Below are 12133 nucleotides of genomic sequence, written 5' to 3' on the forward strand. Positions count from 1 at the left end.
CTTTTTGAGAACTGTACATCTTTTGTATGGAGCTCGAAACACATCGAGTTCCGACTCTCTGCCTACCTTTGCTTGAAAGCTAACGTTAAACTTTATTGTTTATTTAATGAATACGGTCAAATTGTAAAATATTTGATACACCGTCTTTGAACGACCTTTCGGCCATGAAGACACAAGAAAGGTCACATAAAAATGACTTATGACAATGGAATTGACACTATGCATAAAAAAAAAAAGATAAAGATCCTCCTGAGCCACTGCTGGCGCATAGGGCGTCAAATCAAGAATTCAGTTGCTGAGTCTTTTTACAGGGATAAGTAGCAAGCTTGTGGCACAACCTTGCTGCGGCGAGGATCGAACCCAGGGCTCCGTATTGCCAAACAGAGCAACAATCCGCTGTGCTACAACAAAATTGACACTATAATGGTCAAAAATTTGAAAAAAAATTATATCTGTAACGGAAGTTTGTGTAATTGATGGCTGATACCTTCGCATGGTTCACAAAAGTTTTACCAAATCTCTTTTGTTCTTGGAATGTATCTCTAAGGAAAAAACAGTTTATATAAATGTAAAAGCGGCGAAAAAACAGTCATCGTAAGACAGAAGAGGTTTCTGCAATAATCCACAATACTTAGAGACAGAAATGGTTTTACCAGCGCTTCTGAGCTAATTATTAAAGTAAGCTGAGAAACATTTAATCAATTTATAGTGATAATGAGTTTATGTGTGTATTAACTTTTTTAATTTTTACTTATTGACCACCATATTACTCTCTCATTAGTAGTAGAACAATTTTATTAGAAAAATTAATTAATTAACTAAAATTAATTAATTAACTCATTAAATTAACTTGGCGAATATTTATTTGATTCTCATTACCTTTTTGTAGCCTATTATGATAGCTCGAGTATAACGATTTTCATCTGGTTTGAGTCAAGGCTCAAGGGGAGAAAGTTACCAGATTCGAAACCCTTCCCCTTCTAAAATTTTTGTCCGACTCGTATATAAGCATTAAAAATGTGTATAAACGAATTTTTGATGTGTTTTGTAAAGTTTTTAAAATCCCTTCAATCCCCCCCCCTCCCAAAGAAAATACTCCCCGCCAAAAAAATTCCTAAATATGCCCCTAGTCTGAGTGCAATTTAATGCTACCGCAAATATAATCGCCGAATATTCGAACTTAGCTCCCTTTCGGACGGATTTAGTGAACTTGTTAAATTACCAATTAGCAAATAACGCATTCAATTCAACGTGCAAAATTAACATTATTTTTTACGAATTTCCATTCCTAATTGGAATACTAAGTAAATCTCAAGGGAGTTTGTAAATCTCATTTTAAATACAAAAGTACTGATGGACTTAGTGATTGGATTATAAACTGGAAATGGAAAGAATAAAAAAGAAATAACAAATTATTTATATTAAAAAAAGAACCTCAACTGACCACAATTTGTAGGTTAATATGATATACTTTTTTTTTTTACTTTGCACGGCAGCACGACCCTCCAAAGAAAATAAATAAGCTTTATACATTAAAAGTCATTTAACAGTTTATTAATATCATAATATAAGAGAATATGCTTAATCAAACGATATATAAAGGGAAGTCCTTACGCAATTATTAACAGAAATACGCTCAGCTAAGGCACAACTTGGGTAAATCAGTTTACCTTTTTATAACAAAATTTATTGGAATTAATGTAATCTTAAAAAAAAATTAGCAAGTATATTTAATGTTTCGTTTTATATCAAAATTTTCTATTTCTACTTCTAGAATATTCTGTCACATTTCCTACTTATAGAACACTCTTATTTTCTTTTTTCAATTAAATCAATTCCTCCAATCAGCAAATCAGTTCCAGCTTAGACCGTTGCAAAGCTTTAAACCTTTATTTATCGGCATAAAAAGAACGTGCATGAGCTGAGGTAAAAGCCCAAAGAGTGAATCAGAAATGAAAGAGAAACAATGAAAATAAATCAGAAAAGAGAGACAATGAAATGAATACTCGATCCACATAGGCACTCCATACGTGGAATAAAGCGAGATATAGAGAATATACCTTCATTTTTTTCGCTGAATTTTTAATTTTTATTTACTGAATTTTAAGTGTCACTTCCAGCTTAACTGCAACCCAGCTCCCCTCCGTCCCCCACTTATACCTTGATATAGCTCTGGGCTACATAAAAAAATGCTGATTATGTTGGAGTGCATTATTTTTTATTTGTTTTTTTTTATTATTATTATTTCTCGTCAACATTTGGTTCGCGATGACAAATAATCTTAATTTGAAAAATTACAAAATCAGCTAGCTTGTATATATAGCCTAGGACTATGGCAAATTAATAGGAGGGATGAGAGGATATTCTCAAGACAGTATGAACTGCACTGCTTTGAAACACACAAAAAACAAAACACCAAAAAATTAATACTTTTCGTCACATTTGACTTTTTTTGTCGGCAACATGGAGTCAAATCCGGTATTATACTATTTAGCGCATGCATATGAATAAATAATTTAATTAAAAGGGGGAATGGGCGCTGGTATTTTCTCTTCATAAACATGAATTTCCAAAGCTTACTGTTGTGGTAGGTCTCTCATGTTTCGTTTTACGACTTTATGAAAGTTGAAACTTTCAGGAAGATTTTTGTTTTGTTTTTGTTTTTTGTTGTGTTTTTTTTTTGGGGGGGGGAGAGATAGCTTAAAAATTTGCACCAAAGGAGGGGGTTGTTATTTTTTCTACAATTCTTAAAAAAGAGTATGCATATAGTATTTATGTTATCCGATAGGTTTTGCTGCTAGTTTAGTCTATATAATTGCATAAGGGTAGCAAGGACTAGATTATGGGGTGGTAGGGTCATCACAATAGTTATATTTAGCTAGCATCGCTTATCGTTATTTTAGTACTTTACTAGCCATACATCTAGAGTCGACACCACGACACAAAATAACCTCAAACTAAATTTGCCCAGTCATGGAAAATTTTGGTTACTAAGACTTCAGTCAATGTGATTTTTCAGCTAAAAGTTTCAATTTTTTGTTATATAGCATATTTCGTATGTTTTTAATCAAAGAATACAAGTTAATAGTAAATAATATAAGAATGTTCCTAATACTTATTTCGACTAAATAATATTTCATAAGGTTAATCTTCTATGTTTTTATGATTCTTTAAAAATTTTTACTTTTCTAAAAAAGTATCTCGGGAAAGTGGAAAGATTTTCAAATAAATTACAGTTATTATCTGTTGAGTCATATTGTTTGGGAATAGTTGTACATATATAAAAATTCCTCCCTGTATTTGACGGTTCGCTGGTCCATATACAAACAAAGTACAATATACCCATCTTCCTGATTCCCTCAGATTTGGTCCTCAGCTTGAATATGCTTGTTTTTGTACTCTGTCAGGACTTTTTCGCTTTTCGCTCCGCATCACCAGAACTCAACCGTTTAGACTTCTTAGTTCGATACGACTCTCAGCAAACAAACATAAGTATGCTTGATTAACAATTGCTTCACAAGGATATAAAGCACAAATAATCTTTTCTTCAGAAAAATAGAGAGAAAAACTTACTTGTTGTAATGAAACAATTGACTTGTCATCTCCCAATAGAGGGGTTTCTGCACGTAGTATTTTTGAAAGGTCACCATAGGCCATAAACTCAAATACAAGCCAGGGTACAGAGCCTGAAACAAAGAATTAGCTTTCGAAATATTAAGAGTGCTTATAGTAATTATTACCTAAATAAAATTTACCCGATGACGAAATTGACATCAAAAGTTAAAGTATCAAGGACAGTCAAGCTGAAATATGACTGTTTGAATAATGTTAGGTGGGAACTTAGACTGGTATATATTTCTAATTTCTTACAAAAATTTTTAAAATTTCTTCAAAAATTATCTTAATTTTTTTTTAATTAGGAAAGACTGGAATACTTCTAAAATATAGACCTCCTTAAAAAAAAAGAAACGTAGGTGAAAAATCAGGGGAAAATAGCTAAAACTATATGGCACCAAATAGCTCAAGAAGGAGCAGGTTTCCTTTGAAGGTGCAGTTGTCTTTGGAATCAACATGTTTTTGATGTTTGTATTTTATGGACGGAAAGCGCCGTCAAATTCAACTCATTAGTTTCGCTTATTTATTTTCACGGTTCAACTTGGAAACACTGACAAAAATGTGGTACTGTCAAAAAACCTCTTATTTTGAAAAGACCAAAAGCATAATTATTGAAAATTACGGTTTTCAGGTATAAATAGACCTGAGATGTGTCCAGGGGGATCTTTCTATTTGATGTCCTTGGTACTTCAAGTGCAAGTCTATTTTATGCCTTAATAAGATATCAATGCAGAGATTATGACAGGCACGGACAGTGGGGGCTTACGACTGAATGCCCTTCTTACCTCTCCCTCTGCGTCCTTTTCTGATTTGAGACAATCTTGGAATAAAACAGAGCCATAAGTATAGAATGTATGTTTAAATAGGCAGTAAAATAAAAAGCAGCAAAAATACACAGAAGCAGAATGGGGCCTTCTAAGACATATTGTGTTCTTGTTCTTATTTCTTGCTATTACTAACTGTCGTTGAGTCCTGACAGCCTCTCCTCTTGTATTCTTTACGAGCTCTAATGCATTTTAGGCTATACTTGAGATCAAAAACATAATAGATGGACATCATTACACACAAAAAAAAAACTGTAGTAACACATCTACAACTTTCTAAAGATGGTTTTTCTAAGCGTATGTTGAGGTTAATTTCCAGCATCAAACCTCTTGCCTTTTAATATAGATCCAGTAAGCACTCTAGTTCATATGGAGAAGTATCTGCGCAATTTTTCGTATTGTCATAATCAAGTTGGCATTTATGTTGGATCCCTCCTCGTCTGACGGTAATCCTATAAAGTGGAATCGAACTATAACTTGATCAAGACAGCCATTAAAAAGCTGCATACCCCAAAGATTATGTCTCATCCTTTGACTGAATGTTGCTTTATCATGTATCTGTATCCGACACAACACTATTCTCTTCAAGACGGCTGTAATGATGGTGGACGAACCTGCCTAAAATTTTGAGTGGTAACTTTCAAATTCAAATTATTCTAGGAGATTAAATGATCATGAAAGCACTAATGTGATTAAAAAGGGGAAAATGACACTGAAAAAATCTGATTCCCTCTAACTGAAACCAATACTGATTTCAGAAATTAATAAGTTATAGATTTTTTGTTTAGTAGACAAAGATAGCAATGATAATCACGATCTGTGTTTCAGAACTTCTTGAAGTGAGTCTCTCCCTTTTCTGCAAGAAACATAACGCAACAGCAATGAGTTTACAGCTAGCTTTCTTGTAACTTGTTTGGTAAGCACCTCTATTTTATACGATTGTTGACGTACTAATCTGAGGGGTTTTTGGATTCCGTAGAACTGCTGCTTCATACTTACAAGACAAGCAAGCGTTTGAAGTCCATTATTATAATTTTTCTATAACAAGAAAAAAGTTCCTGGAAAAAGTACATACTATTATCCCTCCGCCATCGACTTACAAGAAGAGTACACTGCTCGATGTATTTAGGATAGGTATATAACAGCAATCATGCAAGAAAAAAGAATTCAAAAATCAGGGAATGTATGTTGGTTGGAGGGAAACGTTGCAACACCCAATATTGATAAAATATTAGAATTGTGAACATATGGTGTTTGGTGCATGGCACTAGTAGCTTCCTGGTCCCTGAGAATGGTAGTTTAGCAGTTATTTTTAATGCTCAAGGCTATTTAGAACCTAAGATATTGACAAGACTATGTTTCACGGCAGCCATTCTGTGACATATAAGATGGCTGTCAAGTTGGACTTTCACAAGTAAAAACATCGTTTTCCTGAATATTTATGCCACACGTTTTCTAAAACTGTAGAGTTCTTAAACTCTCCACAAAAATGTGGCAAAATTAGACAGTGAATCAGACAACTTATATCATCTTCATTATGAAGAACGGCTCTGGAGGCTCTAGGCTCTATCTATCAATTTCGGCTTATGATTTTTATCGTGGCAACATGATTGAAGGTTATAAGATCTGCAAAGGACACTTTTATGGTAACATTGTACAAACCAACGTTCTACAGTTCAGTGCACCCAGTGTACGGGGCCATCAATTTAGGTAGACACTTCTTCTAAGACAACAAAATACCAACCTTCTCCAATCAGGTCATCAGGAAGTGTAATAGTCTACCTTCATCAATAGTAAACAGTCCAAATAATATTCATTCAAGTAAGAGCATGATAATTTTCGTGGACTTGATGGGCTTTCTAGTTTTCATTTTGAAGAGAATAATAAAAGGCTTGGAGATGCATTTTGTATTAAATCATTATTATCATATTCTTTCCCTAACGCAGGATTTTTGGACCTTGACTTAAGGATCTGCAGTTAGGCTAAACCCATAACTGCAGTCATGAATTTAGGTAAGATGATCTCTTAAGCAGAACTATTTCGTAAAAGGTGAGAGATCCTTCCAAGGGCGTTCATCACTGCCCTCTTAAGTGTCGCTTATTGTAAGACAAGTAGAGTTGAATTCGTGAAGTATAGGTTTTGTGCTCTTTCAAAGTGGAATATTAAATTTTCCCCAAAAAACATTGGAAATTATAATTCGGCGTATTTATTGGCATAAGTGGATTTAATTTGTAGCAGATGCAGATTTGAAAAAAAATTGTACAAATTATATGAATAAACGGAAACCATAAACAAAGTCACTGAAGTTGTAAGACTTTTTGAGAGAGAACACCCCTTGAAAAACTTAGAAAAGATTAAAACTAAACTCGTTTGTTAACCAAAGAATCTTTGTCTTATTTCATAAGCTTTTTTTTGTCTCTTCTCTTTTCTAGATTTAAATGATATAATACATTTATTTCGATTCATTTTATGAATGAATAGAAATCCAATATAAATAAAAATAGAAAATATTACCTTGATGAACTAAACCCAAAAAGTGATGATATTTTGTTGAGAGAACGTTGAACGTTTTCGTAAAAGGTGAGAGATCCTTCCGAGGGAGTTCATCACTGCCCTCTTAAGTATCGCTTATTATAAGACACTTCACAAGTAGATTTGAATTCGTGAAGCATAGGTTTTGTGCTCTTTCAAAGTGGAATATTAAATTTTCCCCAAAAGACATTGGAAATTAAAATTCGGTGCATTTATTGGCACAAGTTGATTTATTTTGTGGCAGCTGCAGATTTGAAAAAAAATTGTACAAATTATATGAATAATAACAGAAACCATAAACGAAGTCACTGAAGTGTAAGACCTTTTGAGAGAGAACACCCCTTGAAAAACTTAGAAAACGTTAAAACTAAACTCGTTTGTTAACCAAAGAATCTTTGTCTTATTTCATAAGCTTTTTTTGTCTCTTTTCTAGATTTAAATGATATAATACATTTATTTCGATTCATTTTATGAATGAATAGAAATCCAATATAAATAAAAATAGAAAATATTACCTTGATGAACTAAACCCAAAAAAGTGATGATATTTTGATGAGAGAACGTTGACATTACATGTGCTTCTCGTCGAATACTATCAGCAGCCGCTGAATCTGTGTACCTGCTCTTCAAAATTTTAACAGCCACATTTTTGCAGCCATTTTTTGATGCCAATTTTCCTATTAAAGTATAAATTATTTAATATTTACTTTTAACTGGGTAAACCTACATTATGCTTGAAATTCGGTAGTCTTGAAGGAGTATGCCCGTTTGAACTAGCGACAATAAAAGCACATTTCTTACTTCGTTCTAATCATTCAGATAGCCATCAGGTAATCTTAAAAATTTAACAGCCGTTTGTGAGTCATATTTTGATTTACATTTTTCTGTTTAAGTGTAAATTAATTTGCATATGCTTGTAATAGGGTGAATCTAAATTACGACTTAAATTGGATAGTCTTGCAGATTTTCGTAAAATTTCCCCCAAATAATCCACCCCTGTTTTATAATGACGGGAAAAAACATTTTATTCTAATAGCCATGTATGTGTTGCCATCTTGCAGAAGAACGACCAAAATTTACGAAAATTAGTCTTTATCTTCATTAAAAATAGAACCCAGGAAAAGCAGTATCCCATTTAAAAATTAAAACGATTAGAACGTTAGTAAGCTTGACAAAATGAAGGACATAGGTAGCTGATGAAGTCTTATCGTAATATGAGCTGAATATGAGTACCCTATTAAAGTTAAAAAAGTAAATATTAAATATTGTTTATTCACCGCGGATAATGAAATAATAAAGTGTATAATACTTTTTGTGTGTGTTTATTTCAGTATCCCCTGATGGCCTCTCACGCACCTCTTGTTCAGCATTTCTTTGTGGTGGCTTTTTGTTCTTTATTTGATTGACCAAGCTATAGTCTGTTTTTTTATTATTATGATTATGATGGGATGTGTTGGTGTATGTCCCACTATTTATATACTCAACTTTACGAGCCCTGCTCTCCGTTGGGGGTTGATAATTTTTTGTATCTTTAAATAGATTAGATGAACCAACTGAAACAGTTACTAAAACTACCTTTCCCGGGAACATAGTAGCTCAAACCTAAACCGAAACAAAAATGTCCTGATAGCAATAAGATAGATAGACCAACTGAAAAATTGATCCTATCTGTATTCTCAATCTTGTTATTGCAGAAATTTTTCATAATTTAAATCTTCTTTTGGTGTTTACTATGCTTTGGGCGAAGTTAAATATCTAGGATAAAAGGAAATTTTACCAGACGGTTCTGTCTCATATATCTCAGGAAACATCACCTGAACAAATTGAATTAGAACACGCCATCAGCTCAAGTATACAAACTGGTTTCTAATTGGCTGATTACCTTTACCTGAACTTCAGCAAGTTTACACAAACAAGCTACGTAACGTGAGTTTCTAACTAGCAATTTGAAAACTACTTTAATAGCTACATTCAATAATAATATTAATAATTTGATGAACTACCTTTGAAAACGACTCCAAAACATCCTTCACCTAATTTGCTGAGGAGTGTTAAATTTTCTCGCGGCAACCGTGCCACTTGGGAAATGTTTAAATTCTCTGTCTCTTCCACAAGTCCATAGCTAGGATTAAATACACAGCCTTGTGGGTCAGCTTTAGCCCCTGAATCGACAGATGTGATCTGAAAATCATATTAAAATATGTAAATTTAAAACTCTAAGGTTTACCAAAATATAATTCAAGGCGTATCTAAATAAGCAACGGCACAAAAATTAATTTTATTGCTGGATTTTATCATATTTACATACACCCTATTGTGGTTATCTAGTGGATACTTTATATTTCATATTCGCCATGACATTAAGTATTGAAAAGTTCTTCATATGCAGTGTGCATAGGGGAGGGCTCTCAGATTCTCCTAAAAAAACCATTTTTTACAAATCCTCATCCTCTATTTTCTATATGTCTTGCACAATTAACCTATCTTTAAAGACTTTTGACGAAAATACCTACCCCACTTACAAAATGTCAGAGGTTCCCTCCGAAGCATATTACCACTTATGTACCTATGTATATGCTTTTTGCAAGCCATGTAATGCTAAAGGTAGAAAAATTTGAGGATTCGTTAAATCAACGGTATAATAGGCATAATATTGAACTTGTGAAACTTTTTTATCTGTTGGATCACATTTTTTTTTTCAATCGTATGCTCATTTCCAAATAATGAGAGTGTAACGTTAATGGTGCTTTTAGGAAAAAGTATTATGTTTGCTTGTTTTATGCTATTGAAATTTAAAGTCAACAAAAAAAATGTTTTCTTATATAAAAAATTTGAAATGTTTCGACAGATGAGCGGGAAGCGAAAACCACAGATGATAAGATCTGTGAGATGGGAAGAGATGATAAGATCCACAGAGAGATGGGAAGCGAAAGCTACAGATGAGCGGGAAGTGGTCTGAACTTAGTGAACTTAGGCTAGCTATGGGGCTCAGAGGCACCATTGGGGGGGGGGGGGTCAAGGGGGGGGGGGCAAATGCCCACCCCAGATTTTCCAGGGGGCCCAAGCTTCCACCACAAAGGGCCCTTTTCCGGCCATAATTATCCATTATGTCCAACATAATCCATTCTTTTCAAATGATTTGAACTAACTGCACGCCTATTAGCCAAAGAGCGTAATTACCTGACGATCTTTGGGGTAATTACGTTGTTTGCTATTAATCATTGCAAACTTTGAAAGTAGGTTAGATTCATAATAAAAGTCTCAAGTTCTATCAAATGCCCCATGCCCATCCCAAGATTTTGCCGAAATGGCGCCTCTGATGGGGCTATATTATTAACCGGTTCAAATACAGAAGCAGCTTTTAAAACAGCATTGGTTGTCATTTTTCAGTGATGATGCCGACGCCATGTACAGCAAAAAATCAATGTACGCTGAACATTTACACTAATTAGGCCTTTTTCTTTTAGGATAGGACAATTTACCCAGTCAAAATACCTACAAAACGGAATAATGATTTGAAGAAGAAAAAAATATTAACGAATATACAAATTATAAAATAATTTAAAAAAAATACAATTTACGAGACTTGGCTTCCTCTACCTACCAGCACCTAAATTCCTCGCGATTTTTTCTGTTGTTCTTTCTTTTTTAAAAACAAAAATTCATTTTGCCGGCTCTGTGTTAAGAAAAACTACTGCTTTAAGACCTCGTTTTCGTCTCACACTGCTCAACACGCTAACCGTACTCGGTGGGACGGGCCATTGGTTCTTAAAATGGCCTATTTCTCCATCTTTTCTTTTATTCTGTATTGATTTTTTTTTTTTTTTTTTTTTTACAGGATGGTTCCAGAATCGATGTATAAGAATTGTCACGGTTTTGGCCTTGTTACGCCTCACACGAATCCATCTTGTTCTAGAGAAGCTTTTTCATAAATCTCTTCCATTCAAGATATAAGGGGGGGGCGGGTCACAGTTTTCGTAACCCCAAACTCTGCATTTGTTCTCACCGATCAGTCTGGAAAAAAAAAATTAAATTGATGTGATACTTAAAAATTACTCCGTCCCAGAATAAAATATTTCTGTTGAAGAAATACAATTTTGAGAACTTACAGTATCAACAAACATCTGTGCTTCTTTCTTCCTTCTTCTTGTTTTCAACCAAAAACCAGAACCAACAATAGATAGAGCAACGAAAGATAAAAGTAGAAACACTGCCAAAACGGCAGTTAAACCATCGTGGTCAGTCGTTGCGCTGGAATCTTCTTCCTAGAAAAAATAGAAAGAAATAACTTGCATGCAATCAACGACAGTTAAAACACTCAACATTATATATAAATTTTTACTTGAAACTAATCAGCCCTTTTTCAGTGAACCTTGAAGATTAAAGAAATCTGTAATAAAATCTTGAAAGAAGTCTTGGCAGGTACGTGCGAAGGAAGAGGGCCTCGGAGCCTGCCACCCTTCTGAAATCTTAATTTTTTTTTTAATTACTAGCTACTTCTTACTCAAACGAGAAAATTATTTATTTTCTGATATCGAGCACCTCCGCCCCCGGACACTCCTTGTATTATCCTCCCCAACTGAAAGGAAAAGTTGCTATTATAATTGCTCTATCAAAAGTTTGTGAAATGCTACTTAGAAAAATTAAATACAATGATACCTTGTTACAGCGCAGTACTTTCAGCCGGACCTTTCAACTGTAGGTGTCCAGTTCAATCGTGCATATAGGAAGGAATAAACTCTAAAAAGCTGTTTGGATAATTATTTTCTGTTTGACTTGTGTTCTAATATCTGTCTTAAATTTAAGTAATTTAAAATCTGTTTATTTAATATCAATTTTAAACTTTGTAATTTACATAAATCAAGGAATATTTTTGTCACAATTACATATTTTTTAATTTTTTTCTTTATATTTGGCCGAAGATCTAAAACGATTTATCATTCGTGCATAAAAAAAATTCAGATCCTTCAAGGATAACAATGCAATTTCGTGGTATTTAGGTTGGCTATAATGCTGTCTGTCCTTCTTCTTTCTTTCTTTTTTACAAGTTATTCCTTAGTTATATTCATTAGCATAAATAGCGTAAGGCAAAATACTTTCCTTTTGTCGAAATGAGAACCAAGTCCAAGTTCTTTATTATTATTCTTTATTATTATTATTAT

The 12133-nt window shown here is 33.6% G+C and overlaps 1 protein-coding gene across 3 annotated transcripts in view; it reads right to left on the reverse strand.

Annotated features, from left to right (window-relative positions):
• The window catches only part of LOC136034846 (tyrosine-protein kinase transmembrane receptor Ror-like), a 75850-nt gene that overhangs the window by 12664 nt on the left and 51053 nt on the right, over positions 1-12133 (reverse strand). For all 3 annotated transcript variants that reach the window (XM_065716310.1, XM_065716309.1, XM_065716308.1), the window contains 4 exons: positions 11081-11236; positions 8975-9152; positions 7487-7648; positions 3574-3686 (listed from right to left, as the gene is read on the reverse strand). In XM_065716310.1, the coding sequence (XP_065572382.1) occupies positions 3574-3686; positions 7487-7648; positions 8975-9152; positions 11081-11236 (609 nt within the window). The remainder of the gene's footprint in view (positions 1-3573; positions 3687-7486; positions 7649-8974; positions 9153-11080; positions 11237-12133) is intronic.

This window comes from Artemia franciscana, chromosome 13 (genome assembly GCF_032884065.1).
Source record: "Artemia franciscana chromosome 13, ASM3288406v1, whole genome shotgun sequence".
NCBI classification, from domain to species: Eukaryota; Metazoa; Arthropoda; class Branchiopoda; order Anostraca; family Artemiidae; genus Artemia; species Artemia franciscana.